The 23,890-nt window shown below is 37.6% G+C and overlaps 2 protein-coding genes across 4 annotated transcripts in view; one reads left to right on the top strand and one right to left on the bottom strand.

Annotated features, from left to right (window-relative positions):
- Positions 1-23,890, top strand: part of fhod3b (formin homology 2 domain containing 3b) — a 168,849-nt gene that overhangs the window by 85,639 nt on the left and 59,320 nt on the right. For all 3 annotated transcript variants that reach the window (XM_065246000.2, XM_065245999.2, XM_065245998.2), the window contains exons 4-5: positions 5,619-5,686; positions 8,558-8,663. In XM_065246000.2, coding sequence (XP_065102072.2) covers positions 5,619-5,686; positions 8,558-8,663 — 174 coding nt within the window. The remainder of the gene's footprint in view (positions 1-5,618; positions 5,687-8,557; positions 8,664-23,890) is intronic.
- LOC135743391 (taste receptor type 2 member 38-like) lies at positions 11,911-12,882 on the bottom strand. The gene has a single exon (XM_065261073.1). It carries the CDS (start codon positions 12,880-12,882, stop codon positions 11,911-11,913), a length of 972 nt encoding a protein of 323 aa, XP_065117145.1.

The raw sequence follows: 23,890 nt of genomic DNA, 5'->3' as shown, positions 1-23,890 counted from the left end.
TGACTGGCCTCTTTGTCTTTCTCTATGTCTAATATTATTATTTTTCATCCTAAACAGGATGAGACAGTAAGGACAGTATTGCGGGCGCTTATTCATGCCAGCTGGTATGTAACTAATAACAGCAGAAATATTTCTCATTAAAAGAGCTCCTCACACACCCGGCGCTGTGTGTGTGTGTGTGTGTGTGTGTGTGTGTGTCTATGTGTGTGTTATTCTACAGACATTGTGATGGGCTGGAATAACTCTCTGACAGGTTTATTGGGGAGAATGTGCATGCAGGGCTGTATTAAAAAGGTCACGTACAGTATAGAGAACAGTAGCAATGTTACCACGAAGATCTCACATACACACATTCCCGCTGTCGTGCAATTACCGTAAATAATATTTCAGTCTGGGAAAAGACAGATCCGTTGCATGATGCAACAGGATCTATGCCGTGATGTGGTTTTATGAGTATGGAGACGTCGAGTGTGTTTGTCACTGTGATCTTTGTAATCTTTACCACAAAAAAATGCGTTCAGAAGACTCGTCCAGCAACCGCAGAGAGGAACTAGAGATTAGCTGAGTCACTGCTTGTCTGATTTTGGATCACTGAAGCTGAAGTTGCACTGTTATATAGAAATGATCCCACGCTAACCCTCCTCTTCATCACCCTTCATCGATCAGAGAGTTACTCTGCTGCCCTGCCCATTTATAAGCTCCAGGCAGGACAGAGGATAGAGTTGAGGGTAGGGTGCAGTTTTGTGGTGCACGGAAAGGTTTGGAATTCTTGGTAATGTGAGAGAAAATGAGAATTTTTGTATGTTTTTTATGTGTGTTGTAGCCGTGTGAAGCAACGTTTTCCACACCCATAGTTAGTGGTGATGCTGAATTCACTCTTAAAAATGAAAGTGCATTGAGGTTCTTTACACCGATGCTATAGAAGAACCATTTTTTGTTCTTTAATTAACCATTTGTTTTTTAAGAACCTAAAAATCCTGATGCTGACTGCAGACTCAGTGGCTTCTGAGAAAACCTGACTTTGGAGTAAATGAAAAAAAATTTTCAGTAAAAGAACATGGGCAGCACATGGAAGTCCTTGAGTCTTATTGTAGTTCCTTTACATCTGAACTTTTCTTCTCCAGCAGGACCAGAGGAATGTTGCAGGGAGGGAGAAAAGGAAGGTAGAAACCTTTTACTGTGCTGTTTTAAAGGCTCCTGACAGCAGGAGATGGAGGTGCCTTGGAGTCCAAGGTTAATAGAACAGATTGGGCTTTTATTGTTATTTGTGTTGATTGTGAGGGTTATTTTATAAAAGTTGGTTTTATTTCAAAAGAGAGAGAGAGAAAGAGAGAGCAAATTACCACCATATGCTTTTTGGGTTTAGGGAGTTTCTCAGCAACATCCTCCAGTCATTTACTGTAGCTTGAATGTTTACAGTTGAAAAAGGTGTTGGGTTAGAAGTTAAAATGAACAAACACCTAAACCCATTTCATATTGAAAACATATTTACATTTCATTTCCTGCTGTAAAGTTGGGCATTTTAACATAGGGGTCTATGAGAATTGACTCCCTTTTGGAGCCTGTCTCTAGCGGCCAGTCAATGAATTGCAGTTTAAGTCACTTCCGTATTGGCTTCATCAGAGAGATCGAAGGTTGCCTCTCGGTTTCCACCCAAATGGGTCAAATATGAACATTGTCTGGGTTAATTTAATTTTAGGCCTAGTCCACACTGACACAGGTATTTTATGAACAAAGTTTTTCCTCCATTAAAAGAGTTTCTGCGTCCACACGAACACGCAAAAAACAGGTATGAATCGCTGACGCCAAGAGCACGCCAAACCATCAGATGGTGATATATCCCTAACCGTAAAGCAATGTTGGCCAGTCAGAAGCCCCGACAAAACTTTGCACAACGTTTTTTAAACAAAGACAGTGATGTGTTGAATAAACTGTTGTGATGACACAAGAGTTGCAACCACGGTAGCTGAGAAGGTCATTCTTTGTGTTCTCTTTAAAATGTTTTCGGAGCTTAATGAAATCATTATACACTGTAAAAAATTAGCTGTAATTATGCAGCTGGTTGCCAGTAACTTACTGAAGAAGATAAAGACTGAAAATGTTTCATGTTCATTTAACTTCGAACAAACTGTTGCCAGTAAATAATATAAATGTCAAATCTACAGTAAGTTACTGGCAGCTAGTTGCCAATAATACCCAGTAATACTGTAGTTTCTACGGAAACGTTTTACAGTGTAAATATGTGTTTATTACTGTAAAATATGCTTGATGTTACAGTCACTTCACTTGCCGTCCAGAATGATAGAGAACATTCCAACTTGGACCCATTGTGCGAGCTGTTTCTTTAGTACTATGTGGTTTATTTACATGTTGCTGCTGATTGGACTACAGTTTTGACACACCCACCAAACAAGAGAAAACGTATCTCAAACTCTGTTGCACACGGTGCACACCGTTTCCAGCAAACATGTCCTTCAACTCAGAAACGGTTGCGCACCGATTTGAACTTGAATGTGCCACTGGTATATACTCGTATTCAGAAGTTAACCAATCATAAAGAATATCCGTTAAAAATCCTTAATGTACATTAGCCTGTTTTTAGTTTCAGGTTATTTATAGATGCTTTATTCTGTTATGCTGGAATGTCTGTGACAGACTGTGTTTACCCTATCTTAGTTTTTTTCATATTTGGGTTTGAGATGTCCAGGTGTGCCAGATGTCCTCTCTCTCTCTGTTGTCTTTGATTTACACTTGCATAAAGCCAGAGTAACGTCCTTACACACTGTAAAAAAATTTCGTAGAAATTAAAATGTTATTGCAGCTGGGTTGCCGGTAATTTACCGTAGATTTACATTTATGTTATTTACTGGCAAGAGTTTGTTCAAAGTTAAATACATTTTTAAATATTAACAAGTCTTTATCTTAACAGAATAAAACTATACAATTACAGCCTCATGCAAAGCATTCTGGGAACCAGAAATCATCATCAACCTTTTTCTGTTTTTTGCTTCAGATTTTGTTTCCCAGAATGTTTTGCTTGATGCTGTTTTTTTAGTTTTACTCTGTAAAGACAAAGACTTGTAAATGTTTAATGTTCATTTAACTTTGAACAAACTCTTGCCAGTAAATAACATAAATGTAAATCTACGGTAAATTACCGGCAACCCAGCTGCAATTTCTACGGAATTTTTTTACAGTGCATGTAAAGTAAATTAAGATGACTGGGTTCGGTTCTTCTCAACAGAAACATATGCCTGAGGTAAATCAGAGTGGTGTGGTCCTGTCAAAGCCAACACAAAGCTCCATCGATACCGTAAACCAAAAAAAGCCCTGAAGATATGTGCCGGTCGATCATTAAGCATAACCGGAAAACATTCCTCGCTGTAATGCCACATAAACACAAGGCTTTAGAGGAAATACTTGAGATTATTCATAAAAAGAATGAATGTGATATGGCGCTTCTGTGTGGACTGTTTTATGGTGTATTTGTGTAATGCGTGCCAACTATGTTAAGGAAGATTTATGCCGCTATATTTGTCTGCTTGTTCCTCTCTGTTTTTATTCTTCACTCCCTCTTACAATAGCCATTGTCTTATTATAGTAAAAGTGTAGTATAATCTTTGCTGCATTGATTACTATTTTTAAAACTATGGTTTGACTACAAAAAAACATGGTTAGATTTTGTAGCAAACCAATGGTTAATTTGTGGAAGCCATGTTTTAACCTGTTCTATGTTGTAAAACCATAGGTTTGACTATACTGTAGTTTTATTTGTGATAAAACCATGGTTAATGTTCTTATGGGTCAGGTCTGCGCATCATTTCATTTCATCACTGAACATAGAAATGAGAAAAAAATTGTAAATAAACCCAGGTTGGATTTAATTACAAAAGCTTGCTGCAGTGACCGATTTATGATTCCAAAATGTTACATTGCACAATTTTTTATTTAAGCTTTTTCAAGTTTAATATATTATTATAATGCTGCATGCATGGAAAATCACATTGCACACAAGCAGACATGCGCAAACACACAGTCAGCGTTAGGCGAGATTAAATTGGGCTCTCAGGCTGCCAATATTGAGGTTGGAATGTTAATGAGAGTTCTCTTTGGGACACATTCAGAGAGAGAGAGAGAGAGAGAGAGAGAGAGAGAGAGAGAGAGAGAGAGATATTGAAAGTATGTGAGAGAGAGAAAGGGAGAGATAGAGAGCACAGCATATTGTGAGGTTAGGCCTGTGGTTGCAAAATACAGTTGCTGCACAGTCATTGATTAAGAGATAATCCTCAAGGACATTGAGAGAGAGAGAGAGAGAGAGAGAGAGAGAGAGAGAGAGAGAGAGAGAGAGAGAGAGAGAGAGAGAGAGAGAGAGAGAGAGCAACTGTCAGGAGTTCTGCATGCTCATTATTTCATATAGATGCTGAGTCAGAGGCTGCAGGCTGGTTTATCTTTAGCTATACAGCACTTATGCACCCAGGAAGGCTGTACACAACTCTACTCAAGCCTGCCACATACTGGCAAGCTGAGGTACTACACTTTTTTCAGCAAGCAAGTCACAAAACTCTTTACCAGGGCAGCAGTAACAGCTTAATGCATTGCCAGACCCTATTTATGGGGCTTAACCTCCTGTCTTCCATATAAGCCCCCTAAAATCCACAGTGAACTCAGCTTTCAGCACCTATACACATTTGTGGTTATGTGACCTTTGTTTGTACCTAAGTGACATTGAAACTACACTGTAAAACTGACAGTTGGATTAACTTATAATAAAAAAATAATACTTCGTATATACCTAAAAAATGTTTGTTTGTTTTTTAACTTAAATTTTCTCATTTTAAAATGTAGGTGTTTCTCAAGTTTCTTCAAATTTGTACTTAAAGGGGACATATCATGAAAATCTGACTTTTTCCATGTTTAAGTGCTATAATTGGGTCCCCAGTGCTTCTATCAACCTAGAAAATGTGAAAAAGATCAACCCAGTAACTTAGTTTTGGTAAACCATTCTCCACAAACATGAAAAAGTAGGTCATTGAAATTTGGCTCCCCTTGTGATGTCAGAAGGGGATAATACCGCCCCTTAATCTGCACTATCCCACCACAGCACTGCCATTTAGTGGAGATATCAGCTCATTTGCATTTAAAATGACACACCTACAAAGTGGCAATTTTAACATGTTATAATAAATTATCTATATGGTATTTTGAGCTAAAACTTCACACACGTACTACTCTGGGGACACCAAATAATTATTTGACATCTTAAAAAAGTCTTGTGAAATGTCCCCTTTAAAGTGGGAAAATTTAAGTTGATTTAAGTGTTACCAATTGAACCAATTTTTCTAAGTAGATCCAACTTTAACTTTTTACAGTGTATGTTTGTATACAATGGAATGCTTGATGCTGAATCCACCCCTTACCAGTTATTGAAAACCTAAAGTCTCCTGTCTGAGGTCGTCTTAATCAATTATATGGCAAAGGTTCCCCAAACAAGTCCAAAATAGGTCTCATGCTAAAATCAGCCGCAGATGTTACAGCTAATAGTTGAACCTTCAAGGCTGCACATGGAGATGATCAAACTATATTTCACTTAAATCCGCTTCCTTTCTTTTCTCCTGCAGAAAAGCTGTACAACTCGACCGGTCGTGACCTACGAAGAGCGCTGTTCTCTCTCAAGCAAATCTTTCAGGTAAGCTGCTACACATGGACACACAGCACCTGCTAATGTCTTTCTCATCACTGGCGCGTGTGTGTGTGATTGTGTGTGTTTACATGCATGTTTTAGCTGTATGAGTGCGCTGGAGTTTCTCTAACTCTGCACAAAATAACCAGATACCGAAGCTGGAGGCTCCATCATTGATTGATTTTCAAGCTGTGCTGGAAGCTACTGTTTTTCCTCTAGAGGAACCATGTCTGACGGGAGAGAGATTAAATGTCTTTTCACCAAATTTTCAGCATTTTTGATGGCAAAAGCATCTGTCACTTTCACACCCGTTAACAAATGTATAATTTAAACCTGTCAAAGCATATGCATTCATAAACACAAACAACATACCGTATGTACACTTTGCACAGAATTCTTCATTTTTTGATTTTTATATATGATCAAATTTACACATTAAAACATAAGCATATATTTGATATCTTTATTAAGCCATTTTCCCCTATGTAGGCAAATCTGACCTCACCCACACATCCAGAGTCAGGCCCTGGACAGAATTCCCATTTTTTGTATCCAGTTATTCGAAATCCATCTCATAATCCTCCTAATCTCCCTTCATTTTCATGTAAGATAGATAAATCACTTGAGAGAATTATGTATGGGCTGTCATGCAATTGATCGTTGAATTGCGGACAGAATTGCATTACGGTGTCATGTGTTTTTAACTGTATATTTTGCATGCAGTAAAGTGCATTTACTGTATCCTGACATGGCATACTGTGTCATTATAGATTGCGTGTGCCAATATAAATCTTTACAAACCCAACACCCTAATCATTTACAGATCAGCCAATAGGGTGTGTCGACAAGAATCTCAAAGCAGGGGAAATATTAGACATAAGTGGCTGCTGAAGCCTGGTCCGGTTCGGCATGTGACGGGATGAGGGACGGATGCACGCACGCTGTAATGCAGAGCGTGGGCTTGTATGCAAGTGTGTGCCATAAATCAAGGAGGGACACATGCTGTTTCTCACACTTCCTATACAGTGTGTTTAATGACCTCTTGACTGCAGGGAAGCGGGTGATCAGCACTTAGCAACCCAGATTTACTAAAAGAGCCAAACACAAGGGTTTCCAGGGGTCTGGAGTGAAGTGGACACAACCATATGAGTAAGTGTTTAGTGAGGAACATCTGAAGTATCACTATTAAAGATTAACACTGTAGGGACACACAAAACAATGCTCTTTGAAACCAAACCCTCACAGATGCCACCTTTTCAGTGTACTGTAGGTCTTAAATAATGAATAAGTGGCAATTTTTTATTCTGATTCAATTATTTATTTATGTATGCAATAAATAAGGAATAGGTTTATTTATTTATGTAAGACCTACTTTACAAAATCTAAAATCTCTACTTTTCAAAAATTAGGGCTGTCAAAAGATTAATCATGATTAATCGCATACAAAAAAAGTTTGTTTTTGCATAATATAATATAATATAATATAATATAATGCATAATATAATATGTGTGTGCACTGTATGCAATTACACTCACCTAAAGGATTATTAGGAACACCATACTAATACTGTGTTTGACCCCCTTTCGCCTTCAGAACTGCCTTAATTCTACATGGCATTGATTCAACAAGGTGCTGAAAGCATTCTTTAGAAATGTTGGCCCATATTGATAGGATAGCATCTTGCAGTTGATGGAGATTTGTGGGATGCACATCCAGGGCATGAAGCTCCCATTCCACCACATCCCAAAGATGCTCTATTGGGTTGAGATCGGGTGACTGTGGGTGCCATTTTAGTACAGTGAACTCATTGTCATGTTCAAGAAACCAATTTGAAATGAATCAAGCTTTGTGACATGGTTCATTATCCTACTGGAAGTAGCCATCAGAGGATGGGAACATGGTGGTCATAAAGAGATGGACATGGTCAGAAACAATGCTCAGGTAGGCTGTGGCATTTAAGCGATGCCCAGTTGGCACTAAGGGGCCTGAAGTGTGCTAAGAAAACATCCCCCACACCATTACACCACCACCACCAGCCTGCACAGTGGTAACAAGGCATGATGGATCCATGTTCTCATTCTGTTTACGCCAAATTCTGACTCATCAGACCAGGCATTTTTTAAGTCTTCAACTGTCCAATTTTGGTGAGCTTGTGCAAATTGTAGCATATTTTTCTTATTTGTAGTGAAGATGAGTGGTACCTGGTGGGGTCTTCTGCTGTTGTAGCTCATCCGCCTCAAGGTTTTGCGTGTTGTGGCTTCACAAATGCTTTGCTGCATACCTCGGTTGTAACGAGTGGCTATTTAAGTCAAAGTTGCTTTTCTATCAGCTTGAATCAGTTGGCCCATTCTCCTCTGACCTCTAACATCAACAAGGCATTTTCGCCCACAGGACTGCCGCATACTGGATGTTTTTCCCTTTTCACACCATTCTTTGTAAACCCTACAAATGGTTGTGCATGAAAATCCCAGTAACTGAGCAGATTGTGAAATACTCAGACCGGCCGTCTGGCACCAACAACCATGCCACGCTCAAAATTGCTTAAATCACCTTTCTTTCCCATTCTGATATTCAGTTTGGAGTTCAGGAGATCGTCTTGACCAGGACCACATCCCTAATGCATTGAAGCAACTGCCATGTGATTGGTTGATAAGATATCTATAGCAAACTCTATAAATTGCTCTATCTATAGGAACACTTTACATTGAAAAGTGTACAGATATTGAGACAAAAGCATGCATATGATGGCTTATACAGTATTACTGCCTCTGTAGGCAGCTCACTAGATTTGAAACCGAGCAGTTGTGTTTCTTCTCGGTTTTTCATGCATGTTGATGTAGTTTTACAGCGGTCGATTGTCTGTGTTTCTCTTGCAGGATGATAAAGATCTGGTTCATGAGTTTGTGATGGCTGAGGGACTCACCTGTCTCATTAAAGTGGGAGCTGAAGCTGATCAAAACTACCAGAACTACATTCTCAGAGGTACGGCACCATTACACCACACCATCATGACATTAGCTATGCTTACATGTACACCTCCATCATAATGAAATCATTCTGATTGATAAATCCTATCATAGCGTTGACACAAACACTTAATAAAAAACACTGCTACTGTAATACAGTCAATGCTTTTAATGGTTGAACCACTATAAGGCACATTGTATACTAACCTAGGATGGTAAAGTAAATACAAAAAGTAAAAAACAATCTTGAGATATGCTACACAAAATAAAAGCCTATTCAAATAAAAGTCCTATTATTGCACTTAACACCTACAGTATACATCAGAGGATCCAAAGCAACATGACCAGGAGTAAAATCGCTACAACACAATACATTTTAAACTTGGGCACCATGCCTTTCCAGCCAGCCGTATTTATTGGCAATAAAGCGTAAAAGCGTCTTTTTTAGACAGAGGAGTTGCACTTTGGATGTTGAAATTTATTTTACGACCTGCAACATCCTGCCAGAGGTTATTACTGGACATGTGAGCCATGCCCTCTCTCAGTGGGCTGTGAAATATGGGTGACCTCTCAAGGAGGGTCTCCAGTCCCCCACCAAACTCCCCACACGCCCACAACCTCATCCCCAGGCAGAGAAAGCTTTTAGCATCCTAATAACATGCCTGACCCTTGACCTTGTATGCATGGGGGAAATAAATTAGCCAGCGCTAACACTAGAGCAACCCCTCAGTGGCAAATTATTGGGGTCAATGAGCAGAATGCATGATGGTGGATTTCTAAGGTTGTTTTATTTTTTTAGCTACGCCTGGGGATTTGTACTGGTGTAGTACATACAGGATGTGACATGTACTTGTTTGTATTAGCTTGAACACATCAGGGTTGCTTTTCAACATACAGGTGGTGCACAAATCTGGGTATCAACACACTATGGTTGCAAGGATAGCAAAATTGCAGTACTATAATCGTAGTATACTAGTAAAAAACTCAATGGGTATAACTTTGTGTGCTTTGCGTTAGTAGCACAAAAGGTTTGAACACACATGATGATAAAAGTATATACCTTGTAATGCACTGTTGGTTGCTTCGGATAAAAGTGTTTGCTAAATGCATATCCAAACTGTAAATGTAGACCCAGTAAAGTAACTAATAAAGCTTTTTTCATCTAATCACATCTTTAAAATGTTAATAATATTAATTTTATTTTAGTGTATTTTATTATTGACTTTTATATTGTTAATGTATATTTTGTATATAGTAGTATACACATGGTTTACAGGGTCAGAAAGGACAAAGGACAGGCACCTTAACACTAAATCTGTGTGTTGACTTACTGACAGTCTGTACGATATACGGTCTGTCCACAATGACATCAGCTTTCTGTAGAACTACTGAAGCACAAAAGCAAAACTACACATTACTCCCTTTAGTATAATATTTCTGCTAGCCCGATATGGAAATGCATTTTGTGGGATAACATTAGAAAGGCCAACTGGTAAAAGAATTATGGTGTATGGTTGAATCACACTTGTATCCATTTAGTTTTTGCTGTATGTTTAAAGAGTTGTGTTTTTCAGAGTTTGATCTTCTGTTATTAGCATTGCGCATCAAATGTTGTGTGTCAGTTGTAATGTTAGCTTTTTTGGTATGGTTAGTTGTAATGTTAGCACATTTATTTATAAATAGCACTTTTTGCAATCTTGCGTACAAATTTAAATAATGTTTTTCAGTGATATGGACCCAACGCTGCATGACTTCACCCATTATTGTACTGTTTTCATTTTAATTTTAGTTGAATCTGTCTCCAAATGCAATAAAATATAATTGTATAAATTTTTATTATTATTATTGGGTAATTGATTTTATTTCTTATACACATTCCGAAAAATAAAACAATATGAACTGAAGAATACTAAAAACTATTTGACATAGTATCAACACTTAATGACATTTTAAATTACAAATTATATTTGTACCACTGTAGATGAGGTCAAGAAAAATATTAATGACGCTGTTATAAAACTATATGACTAAGTTTTAACACTTAATGACATTTTAATGATGTAAAAAGTAAAAAGTGGTCAGTTATGTTGTCTTGCTAATGTTAAGTTGTCATGACAAGTTATTATGTATTGGTTCATGTCAAGTTGTCATAACAAAGACATCTCAAACAATGTCATCTTTGCATTTAAAATGACATAATTGAACAAACGACAATTAAAGACATGTTTTTATAAACATGCATGAAATCTCCTTTATGTTCATGACACGTGTTATATCATGATTATGAAGGTGTCATATCAGTCTTATGAACACCCTTTCAAAGTAAAGTGTTACCAAAAAAGGGCACCTCTAAAAAAAATGTAGGTATAGATATGTACATTTGGTGCCAGCATGTACATCTGATGTACTAATGTGGACTTTAGATGCAAATTGTGTTTTGACAGCAACTTTTTTTCTCTGACAGTTTGTATAAAGGATCTATAGAATTTACAGAAGAATTTAATAAACGATTTCGTATTTTTTTACTGCCCAAATCTCATTCAGACTAGGCTAGAATGATGTCTTCATTTATTATTGCAACTATGTCTAATGAACCATGTGGTGAATCTTTGCCAGATACGATTTATTGAAAGTTGCACAAATAAAGATATTATCAGTATGTACAGCATAAACCCATAAAGAGTTTGTTTACAATCAATCTTAAGATTTATTTTAAGTAAAGCACATGAATAAAATAAAGTATAACTTGAACATAAACATACAGTGACTAGAAAAGCAGAATAACATGCTTTATATTATGAACATTTAATGCTAATCATTGATCATCTCAGACAAATAGAAAGCATTTAGTAAATGTTTTAGTCTTGTCAGTAAAGATCACTTTTTCTTTTATAAACACAAAACCAAACTTAAATCATAGGATATAACATATCATTTATAATAAATTTCAAAATAAAACATTTGATACTGGGGGTGAAAAACACTCACGACATAACTACATTGTAAAAAGTGAAAAGTTGTATCAACTTAAAAAATGAAATTTACGATTGAAAATCAATTGAAAATTTTTACTTTAGGGTCGGTTTTTTTAAAATGTTGAACCAACTTTTAATTTTTTACAGTGTTTATGAAGTATTAAATAATTTAAGATATTACCTGCATTGATTCTCTATCTACATGCACATATGTTCTGCCATAGTGTCATCCACACATATTTTGTTTGTACAGTAACGTGTGCATATATAGCCTGGCTGGACTCAAGGTCAGTTATTGCTGTTCTCCTGAGGTTCTGTTTTGACCTCAGCGACCTTCAAACCGGTTAGGCATGGGTACTCGTCTAAAAAGAGGTTATAGGTGCTTATGAGATCCTTCCAGTGGCTTTTCTTCCCGTAAACCAACACGGCCGCGCTGACCGTGGTATACATGCTGGCGACGAGAACGGTCACCGTGATGGTGTTTTGCCTTTTCAGTGCCACAGTGGACTCCACAATCAGGTCAATGACCACGAAAATACAAAACACTACCACCAGGGTTAGGGTCATCTTAATCACCCGCATCTGAGTGCCCAGCTTGGGCCCGCGAGCGCCGTTGGTGCTTGCTTTCATGTCCTGAAGATGGTGGTAAAGATGGAACATGATAGAAATACTGGATTTGATCATCACGATGCTTGGCACGATGTCAGAGATGAAGATGTAGTAGAAGACGTAGGCCAGTCCGTTGATGTCACTGGGCATGATGGACCCGCAGTCGTTCACGGTGGAGGTGACGTTGTAATTGTGCAAAAGTGCCAGGAATGGCATGCCGTGGCTGAAACCGCTCATGTAGATCACCACCAGGACAAGGCGGACGTGTTTGATGATGGTCTCCTGCATGCGCTTGTAGCAGTCCACAGGCCTCATCACCAGTTTAGTGCCGTAGTAGAAGGTCAGAAATGCGGTGCACCAGAATACGATGAACTTTGTGCTATAGACAAGCGACAGCATTACGGCAGTCGTAAAGTTCACTGAGCAATAGATGTCGATCTGGTCTAGGGACTGCCATAAGTAGGTAAAAACCTGTAAGCCGATGCTCGCTACATTGATGGCTACAATGATTAAGTCGCACGGGTTTAGCTTTTGTTTCTTCTGGTAGCTTCTCAGGATCACCAGCATGAGGTACATGTTGAAAAAGATGGTCAGGATGGCCAGCATGCCGGTCATCAGCCAGATGCCTAGTTTGTCCACAATCGATATCATGATTGATGGAGTGTCTCGTGTTGATGCGAAAGTTTAAAAAGCGATGCAAACCACAAAAGATCCAAGTGGTGTATTCTAGACAAAAATGAGAACGGAATGAATCCTCCTGCTCTTTAGATGTCTTACAGTATGTCTATTATAATTAAGATTTCAGCACCTTGATTTGGGGATCTCAAATATTTGTCACTGTTCTCCAGGTCCTTGCGTTCTTTGAGGATGAAAATATGAGGATCTGCCATCACTGCAGAGTGCATTTATTTAAAGAGAAAGTAAATGAGGTGAAATTGCTATGGTTGGTGCTGACAGCTTGTGACAACCCATGATTGATTGTTATTGTTTATGAAGTCGGATTTGCATGCACTGACCGTAACCATATTTAAAGCAGCGTGTACTGGAGGACGGAAGCATGGCTAGTCACTAACCACTAACCAGGCGTGGTGGAAAAGGAGCACAGGTACAATTTTGAGAGAAGAAAGGTGCTATTTCAGCAACAGAAACTTTGAGATGTCTGTGATTGTAAAATAAATCTTATAACTATTATAATTAATTATTGTTCATTAGTTTTAGTTAGTATTATACTTTTCCAATCTGTGATTTTGCACTCAAAGAAACGTTGGGTTATTCTCAAAACAACGTTGAGTCAAAAAAAGGGACAAACCCAGATGTTGGGTTAATTTAAAGGGATAGTTCACAAAAAAAAAAAAATTCTGTCATCATTTTCTCACTCTCATGTTGTTACAAACCTGTATACATTTCTTTGTTCTGATAAACATCAAGGAAGATATTGTGAGAAATGTTTGTAACTAGTAATGGGGCGATTACCGGTTTTACGATTAACCACGATAAAATGTCCTGATGGTTAGTAATATTGTTTAAAATTTAATTATCATTACAACCGTGTTTGATTACCGTGATTTGGAAAACTCGCAGTAAATCTTGTTCAGTCAGCATCAGTTTGACGCAGGGGTGCACATGCAACATAGTTTTTTGCACAAGATGGCATTTAAGGGATAATGTATTGTATTCATTCACGGTAAACTTATTAGACAGATTTATTTATTTTTTTACCACAGAAATAATTTCAGGGACATTAAATATTAAATTGTGATTTTCAAAAATAAAACTTGTTCAAATGTTTTCAGTGTGTGTATCAGTTATTTTTGAACATTTCCATCTCATTTTAACAAAACCATGATAATATTGATAACCGTGATAACTTTGGTCACTATAATCATGATATGAAATTTTTATACCGTCCCATCCCTATTTATAACCAAACTATTCATGAGCTCCATTTACTTCCATAGTATTATTTTTTCCTACTATGGAAGTGAATAGGGCTAATGATCGGTTTGGTTACAAACAAATATCTTCAATATTTCTTCTTTATATATCTTCCTTTGTTCATCAGAAAAAAAAAATGTATACAGGTTTGTAACAACATGAGAGTGAGACTATCGCTTTAACCCAAAAAATTATTATATTTGACCCAACAATGGGTTAAAATAACCCAACAAATGTTCAATTACAACCCAACAGATTGGCATTGTCCTTTTTTGACACGGTGCTGGGTTAAAAATAATTTTAAAAATTTTAGAGTGGACATTTCTAAAGGAGCATTTTATTTTCAAGTCAAAAGTGCCCACAGTTAAGGCAACATAAATTGTGCCATTCAATGGCTTTTTGTGCTCTGGGGTGAAAATCTGTCATATTCCTTAGACATGTTCATTATCTTTCTTATAAAAAGCTTCACCGTTCTAACACTACTCCCAGTCAATGGGATATATATACTTTTTTAAATCCTACATTGAAAAGCACGTATGCAAATAATGTTGTCATTATGAAATTTTATTGTATATGTGCTCAATGTAAATTTAAGTCAAATGTTTTGCTGGTCACGCTGTTTTGCCTGCATAAGTCGTTTAGGTTTGATTTGATTAACACACACACACCACTGAGACACATAGTGAGAAGATCAAGTCCTGATTTTAACACCTCCACCCAAACTTTAAAAAAAAAAATGTTACCCCACATATATAATTTTTTTCCCGTTAAACAAAACATATTTAGGTAACACCGTGCAATGAGCTCCTCCAGTTGACGTCACGCAGCCCTTTTGGCAGACAATCGTAGAGCACTTGAGTGCTGTGGCATTGGTATTGATAGTGGTTGAGCAATCATTTTACTGTTTATACCTTACAAACCGTACTATTTCAAAATGTTGTATAAGGGTTTTATGTTTAATAGTAACACTGAAATAACATGAAAGAGTTTAAAATGTGGAAAATAACTGGACTGAAGGATCTGTTATGTTATGCACAGCGGGGAAAATAAGTATTTGACACATCAGCATTTTTATCAGTAAGGGGATTTCTAAGTGGGCTTTTGACACAAAATGTCCACCCGATGTAGCCATCAAGCCAAATATTGAATTCATACAAAGAAATCAGAACATTAAGTATACAAGTTGAGTCATAATAAATAAAGTCAAATGACACAGGGAATAAGTATTGAACACATGAAGAGAACAGGTGCAAAATGGCATAGAAAGTCAGGAGATCACCTGAAATCTGTCAGGATTGAGAGAGAAACCCTGCCCCCCCATCAGTACTAATTGATATCAGCTGCTTTAGTCAAAATTAATAGCCTTTAAAGGCCCCTCATTACCCAGGAGGCACACAGGAAAGACTTCATGATGGGTAAAAGTAAGAATTCTCTCAAGATCTTGGTTTGGCATCATGGTTTGGGGCTGCTTTTCAGCAAGGGGTACTGGCAGACTTCATATTATTGAATGCACAAATGTACCAGGACTTTCTGGATAAAATTTGCTGCAATCTACCAGAAAGCTGAAAATGAAAAGAGGGTGGACATTTCAGCAAGACAATGATCCCAAACACAAGGCTAAGGAGACAATGAAGTGGTTTCAAAGAAAGAAAATCAAGAATAAAAGAGGCCCAAGGAACCTTTAAGTTTTAAAGACCATTTGTGTGGAAGAATGGGCCAGAATCACTCCATTGCAATGCAGACGACTGGTCTCTCCAAGAGGCGTCTAGAAGCTGTAATCACCAATAAAGGCTTTTCTACAAAGTATTAAATAGTGTTTTCAATACTTATTCCCTGTGTCATTTCACTTTATTTATTATGACTCAACTTGTATACTTAAATGTTCTGATTTCTTTGTATGAATTCAATATTTGGCTTGATGGCTTAATCTGGTGAAAATTTGTGTCAAAAGCCCACTTAGAAATCCCCTTACTGATAAAAATGCTGATGTGTCAAATACTTATTTCCCCCGCTGTGTATGGGCTGAGGGAATTAAAGACAATGGGTCCTAAAATGCACACAGGCTAACTACAGGCTAATGTTTTGTCATAAAAATCTGTTTTGTGTTTTCGTTTGCTTTGTTTTTATGTGCCAAAAATTTGGACTTGGTGTAAATGTGCCATGGCAGCAGCTTTGTCATTGTATTTGTGGAGTGGTATTGTGGTTCGGAGGATGTGGTTTACGTGTATTATAACGTGCGGTAACATGAGCACTAGCAGACTGACAGTACAGATCCGGTAGAGTTAGAGTAAACGCAGTTATACCCTTTTTAGACACTTTAGTATGTGCCGTACCTCCACGACTGCGTTTTATTCTCCGGTTTCCACACTCGGATGATTCATGCTGCAGTTATGCTTTTATAGACTCTCAGTGAGTCCCAGTACACCTTTGAGTAACAGGATGCCATAATTATCCCAAACTAAGCCGGTGTGCCTCCCTACAGGCTTTTCATGCATCCTAAATTAACTCCTGCAATTAAGTAAGCAGTATAAAACGTGGCTGAAATAGAGTCGGTATTACAATGGAAATTTAGTTGCGATGTCCTAGTTTGACCTGACTTTGATTTTGTTTACTTCACAACAGTTCTTGCGCCTTAGTTATAGGTTTGAGACCACATTGTCATACTGTAAATAAACAGCCATGTCGATTGGGACATCAAGTGGCAAACTTTCATCTAGTGAGAGAGAGGGAGAGATTGAAATAGAAACTTGAGACGAAGTCTGTTTGTTGTTTAGCTCGGTTTCAAAACACTCCTGCTCTTCCGTTCCTTTGCACTTTATCTTTCAATTTACTTCATCTGCCTGTTTTTGTTTTAGAATGTGTTTGTTTGTTTGGAAAGGTTGCCGTGGCTGTGGGAAAAAGCTGCTGTTGTAGTCTCTCTCAGCGCGTCGGTAACCTGGCTTTCAGCTGACCTAGTTTCTCACGACCAGAAGAAGGAACACGCTGAGGAGATCTTTTCCTTCCAATGTTCCTTTGGAGAACGTGCACACGTGTTCAGCGGACCGAGGTCCAGAAGTCTTGGACCGTGTTGAAAACTTGGAAACAAATAAAGATGTGGGATTCAAAAAGTCTGAGACGAAGAAAAGTCATAAGGGAAAATAAAGAAGAAATATTTAATGATAAAATGTAAGCAAGTGTAGTCAGTGCCCTTTCAACTGCTTCCATTGAAGCTCATATGATGCTGTATGAATCTCAGATCGTGTGAGATAACATGGGTCATCTGGTTTTGTGCATACTCAAATAGAGCACACAAACATCTAAACACACATTTGTCTAAGCAGCAGCACATATTCTCATGGGCGATGTTGTATATCACGGTGAGATAAGGCTGTTCATCTCATGTTGGCCGTTTTGAGCACCTGGGAGTTTGCTGATAGGAATACTAGAGCCCTGAGATTCCATCTCCATGACTTTTAGCCAGCTGCATAAAAACACATGGAAAAGTTGGATACATGCCAGAGTGTAAATCTGGGTTTACACCTTTCCTCTCAGCACGCTCTCTGTTCGGTCTAGTGCTGTTTGCACGTTTACAGTGTAATCTGATTTTACTCTTTCTGTTAAAAAACAAGATTGTGATGCACCCTGGCAGATTACAGTTCATGACAGACTAAACAAAACTGGCTTGCTACTGTACAGGTACTCTATACACTCACTTTATTTGATAGGCCACCTTGCTAGTACCAGGTTAGACCTATTTTGGCTTCAAACTGGCATTAATTCTTTATGGCATAGATTCAGCAAGGTGTTGGAAGCAATCCTCAGAAATTTTGGTCCATATATTGACATGATAGCATCACGCAGTTGCTTTCACTTTTCACACTTAAATCCCCAATTCTGATGCTCAGTTTGAACAGCTAGTCACCTTCACCACATCTACATGCCTAGATGGAAATGCATTGAGTTGCTGCAATGTGATTGGCTGATTAGCAATTTCTGTTAACAAGCAATTGAACAGTTGTACCTAATAGTATATGTAACCTCTTCGGTTTCAAAAATAACTTTGTGCACACATGTCAGTTTTCACAAAAGTGTTCATTGACACGTATTTGTGTATTTATGGTGTAACACGAAGCTCAAGCCCACGTAAGCCAATCAGAATCCTGAAAACAGCAACGATTTACTTCCTGTTCCTCTTTTGAACAAGGTCGCACTTTTGACGTAGGTGCAAGCTCTGGTGCATACTGTGACGTTGGTTGCCTGAAGTTCCGTTTGTCTCAGTTTACATGCAACCGTGCATCCAAAGATTTTTTAAATCTCCACTCTGGCCAGAGTTTTTAGAAAGAATCGAGTTCTCCATTTGCGTGTAAACAAAGGGTGCAAATGAAGAAAAATGTCTCAGTTTTTCAAAATAACCATGTACGTGTAAACAGGGCCTTAACCTTTCAAACACACTTCAACTAATCCACCATACAGAATTAGGCTATACACTTTAGACATAAACACAATTTTCTCATTCGGTTAATATCATGATCTCATTTTGATAAAGTTGGCATTTAGAGGCTTTTGCATCTGAACTCCTCATATACAGCAAAAATAAGATTTTAAATTATTTTAAATTAAATAAAATTTCACAAGACTTTTTTAAGATGTCAAATAAATCTTTGGTGTCCCCAGAGTACATATGTGAAGTTTAAGCTCAAAATACCATATAGATCATTTATCATAACATGTTAAAATTGTCGTTTTTAGGTGTATCCTTTAAAATGCAAATGAGCTGATCTCTGCACTAAATGGCAGTGCTGTGGTTGGATAGTGCAGATTATCCCTTTCTGACATCACAGGGAGCCTTTTTCACATGCTTGCAGGGAATGGTTTACCAGAACTAAGTTACTGGGTTGGACCCAAATATAGCACTTAAACATGGAAAAAGTCCGATTTTCATAGTACACCTTCTTTAAATTATTAATTATACAATTTCATCAAATAAAAAAACTTCTGTCATTATTTATTCACCCTCATTTCATTTAAAACATGTATATGACTTTATCTTCTGTGGAACAAAAAATAAAATATGGATGTCTCAGTGGTTTTGTGTCTACACATTGGAAGTCAAAGAGTGCACGTGTTGTTCGGTTACCAATTACCTTTAAAATACTGTGTTTAATGCAGGTTTGCAATGAAATAAGAATGAATAAATGTTGAAAAAATATAATTTTTTTATTAACTATCCCTTTAGGAGCTTCGGATATATGTAACTACATTTCACAATACATTTTTTTTAAAGCAGAGTAACTTCATAATTCATGTTCACAATTCAGTTTTTCAGTTTGTCTACTAACATTTCAATTCAGCTTTTAATCGTAGTTATTAAACATGCCCTGTTATTAAAAACGTTCATTTCCCATCTTCTCCTGCACACGTACACTCACACACCCTGTCCGTTTAATGGTCCCTCTGTGATGTGAGTGGAGTCAGGCCCTGGGACCGGGGCCCCTCACACCTGTGCCTCAGGGTACGAGGCCTCTCAGAGGCTCTGCTCCTTTCCTAGACCTGAGGGAGCACTTCCCCCATAACCCCATCATAGTGCCAGAGTCTGGGGTCTCACAGCCATCTGGTCTCCACCAGAGAAGCAGGTCAGTTCAGGGAAATTTTATGAGCGGATAGAGAAAAAGAAAGTGAAATTAGCAGAAAAAGAGATCGTTTATCACCACAACTCTGATGACAGACTTGCACAGTACTCAAGTGCAGTAGTAGGCAGTTAACATCAACAGTGACAGATATTTTTGGTTACTCCCTGGAGTCCCGGAAAACTGTTTCCGATGAATATTCTTTAAAGTGCAATGTTCACATAAAATTTTTAATATTTATTAAAGGTTGAGAATGTTTATAGTGTTCTCTTTGCTAAACCAGTATAGCATTGCTTTGGCAGCGCAAAAGGTTGTGGGTTTGATTCCCAGTAACACACATGTTGATAAAACTTTTAGCTTTACTGTAAGTCACTTTGGATAAAAGAATCTGCCAAATGCATTAATGTAAAGAGCCTTACAGTATATATTAGGCATGTTCCACTGTTCACTGTCTGCTGCCTTTTTAGGCAGCATTAACATTAAAGAAGTCGGATAAGTGAATAATTTGGAAAAGGAGACTCCACTTGCAATTAATCTGTATTAAGTTTGACATTAGCATTTTGCTAAACTATTGCGGTGATACTTTATTAACCATAATTTTTCAATTAGAGATCCTGCGATCTGACAAAACAGCACAGTGGCCCTGGTTGTTAATTTTACTTAACCACATTTCTCTTGGACCCTAACCATTTTCTTTAGTGACGTATGGTAGGCCTAGACAGTAAAATAATTACAGTAAACCTGCTTTGTAGCTTAGATCACAGCCAAAGGAAAGGTAGAGAGGTAGATGAATCATGCTATAGCTTTTGGGTATTTTTAAATCATATGAGAACCACAGGATTGCTCCCTTAACAGCCCTAAGTGTCCCTAACGCTGTCCTTCTATCACACAGAGATTAATGCTGATGATATTTGTGCATGGTGTAGAGTTTAAAAGATAGCACAGCAATATACTGTTGGCTTTGGGAATTTTATTTATATTTTTTTATTGACTAAAATATCCCACTATGGCTTATTCATTTAGGAATTTCTGCAAATGAATCAGTCCTGAATCTGTTCATTATTTGTACTGCAGGTAAATACGTTTCTGAAATACTGAAAGACACGTCAGCGGGAACAAAACCCAACTCCATGTGTTCGTGAGCTCCCCAGAGAAGAGGAGCATACTTTCCACTTACACTCACCTTTAAAAATTGCTAGTTTCCCCTTTGAATTACACACGCATACTGTTTTCTTTTATTTAGAACACATTTTAGAATCTCTAACGCAAAACACACTTATTTAGAAGAAACTAGAAATAAATCATTTATAATCATGTGTGACTTACTTTATATCAGTTATTTTATACTGCATTAAAGCATCTGCAGAGATAGACTTATAGAGGTGGTTTTATGGACAGGGTTTAGATTAATCCAGCATAGGCCTTATATTAGGACATTTAAGTAGTTTTTACAAACAAACCTTACAAAAAACAATACTGGTGTGCATTTTGAGATAAACAATTGCACTGATACAGTATGTCTTAACCCTTTCCTCGACAGTGTTTTTTTTTTTAGTTGCCAGCCAGCGGCAGCATTTTTCATGATTTTTACAAAAGTTTAATTCGTTCCAGAAAATGTTCTTCTTAAAATATATAAACATACAATATATCAAATAAAAGAGATCAGATGCAGAGCGATTCTTAAAAACATACACGGACATTGAGCTGTTTGCCCTAGGGCGATACTTCCAGGTTTTATAAGTTGCGGAAGAGCTTGGTGGATAATAGCGGTATTGCAGGAAGCCGGAAATACTTGTCGATGCCGGGGGATTGCGTTAAGATATGTCAGTACAAGGTGTTTTTAAATTAAGGGGGCTCAAACATATATTAGTCTGGAACTAGGATAAGCCCTTTCCCTGAAACCACCCCTTAAAGGGATAGTTCGGCCAAAAATGATATTAAACCCATGATTTACTCACTCTGAAGCCGTACGAGATGCATATGTCCATCATTTTTCAGACAAGCACATTTTCAGTTATTTTAGAAAATGTCTTATATCTTTCAGCTGCTAAACAGTAAAGTTACGGAGTCCACGTCCTTCAAGTCCAAAAAATTTGCATATATCCTTCCCCAAAGTAATCCAAACGGCTCCAGGATGATAAACAAAGGCCTTCTGAGGGTAATCCGGTGGTGTTGTAGAAATATCCACATTTAAAACTTTATAAACGAAAACAACTAGCTTCCGGTAGTGCCGTAATCTTTGGCTTCTCTGTATTCAGGAGAGAGTGTTAGCGTAGTGTACGCACTTTTCTTATTGACGTATGACAAATACAGAGGGCGGGGGCACAGAGCAGCATAAGCTGCGTAAGCTCTCATCTTGAATGCGGATGCGACTAAGATGGCGGCATTACCGGAAGCTAGTTGTTTCCGTTAATAAAGTTTTAAATATGGATATTTCTACAACAAAACAGCACAGATTACCCTCAGAAGGCCTTTGTTTATCATTGTGGAGCCGTTTGGATTTATTTTGTGAAGGATAGATGCACATTTTTTGGACTTGAAGGACGTGGACCCCATAACTTCACATTTGATCAACTGAAAGATCTAAAACATTTTCTAAAATAACTGAAAATGTGTTTGTCTGAAAAATTATGGACATTTGCATCTCGGCTTCAGGGTGAGTAAATCATGGGTTTAATATCATTTTTGGCAGAACTATCCCTTTAATGTAAAGCTTTAGCTGCCAAAAGCTTCCCCAGTCTTGCTAGAGATTAATTTACAGTATGCAATTGGCAGATATTTTTACCCAAAACAACTTACAGTGCATTCAAGCTATACATTTTAAATATGTATAGCTATACACACTGTGAAAAGTAAAAGTTTGATCAACTCAAAAAAATTACTTAATTGGTAACACTAAAAATATTAAGTTGTTTCAACTTATGTTTAAGTGAAAAAAGCACTTTAAATAAAAAAATGTAAGTGTTACCAGTTGAAGTATTTTTTTAAGTTGAACTTTTCACTTTTTACAGTGCAGTAAATTAGAAATATCAAATACTGGATATTGCTGCTAACCCAGCAAACTCAGAACGTTCCCCTAACATTAGGTTTTGGTTCCCCATTGGTTCCTTTTTTTTTTGCGAGCATTGCAGGGTGGTTATTTTTAAATAACCTAAACATATCTTTAACATAAACAGAACTTTCACTAATGTTTTTTTTTATTCTTGTTTTAAGTCATAAAATAACGCTCCCCAAAATGTTGCAGGGTGGTTATTTTTAAAAACCTTAAAAAAAAAATTAATCAAATGTTCTCTAAAAGTTATCTTTAGTTACTTTTTTTTCAAGGTTTGCAGGAGTTTGCAACAGTCCACCTCCCATGCAGAAATATTTCTCGCGGAACAAAAAACAAATCTTAAAAAATAACAATCTGGAAACCAGAAAACGAACGTTCTTGGAACGTCCCAGAACAAAAAACTTCTGGAAACCAGAAATTATTAGCTGGGAACACAATACTCCATCAACTGAGCTAAGGAACACTTGAGATGACAAACTCTTCCCTCAGAAAATGGTGACCTCATGAGGTCAGCGTCAGTGTAAGGGAGGAGTTCCAACTAGTGGAGTTCAGCTCTTGCGCAAGCCTCCTTTGAGCAGTGTTGAAGGGTTTCCCCCTCTCCCCGAGACTCAAAATCGCACGACCAGAGCACAGACGAAACAAGACCTGTCGGGCAGCCACCCAAACACAGCAAAGCACTGCAGACTCTCCACTGCTCACAGCACACGTGGCTAAATGGGCTGTGTCAAGGTTCAAATCGTATTTTGCACACTTCTGGAAAAGAAATTGCTCCTTATCGAAAAACAAAGAAAAAAGCAATATCCTGCGTTTTCACTTTTTTGAGAGCCGTTTGTGGTTTAGATGGCATTAGCATGAATCGATAGGAAAATATACAGAGCATCAAAGCAGAAACTTTGTTTTAAGTCTTTAGCCATTAAAGACTTCCGCCGTGATGATTAACGCAGGTCTAAGTTCATTTTTTGTAAAAAGTATTTACCAGAAGTGGCTTCTATTTTTTACCATTACGCCAAATTGCACGTAACCTCCTGCCAAACATGAGGAACATGAAAAGCAATGTGCCGTCAGT

The sequence above is a fragment of the Paramisgurnus dabryanus genome, chromosome 13, assembly GCF_030506205.2.
Source record: "Paramisgurnus dabryanus chromosome 13, PD_genome_1.1, whole genome shotgun sequence".
Taxonomy (NCBI): domain Eukaryota; kingdom Metazoa; phylum Chordata; class Actinopteri; order Cypriniformes; family Cobitidae; genus Paramisgurnus; species Paramisgurnus dabryanus.
The sequence above is the reverse complement of the archived record's forward strand: the minus strand, read 5'-3'. Positions and strand labels throughout refer to the sequence as shown.

What these genes read in the sequence shown, in the direction of transcription:
- LOC135743391 (XM_065261073.1), bottom strand. Translation starts at nt 12,882, where the DNA reads ATGATATCGATTGTGGACAAACTAGGCATCTGGCTGATGACCGGCATG.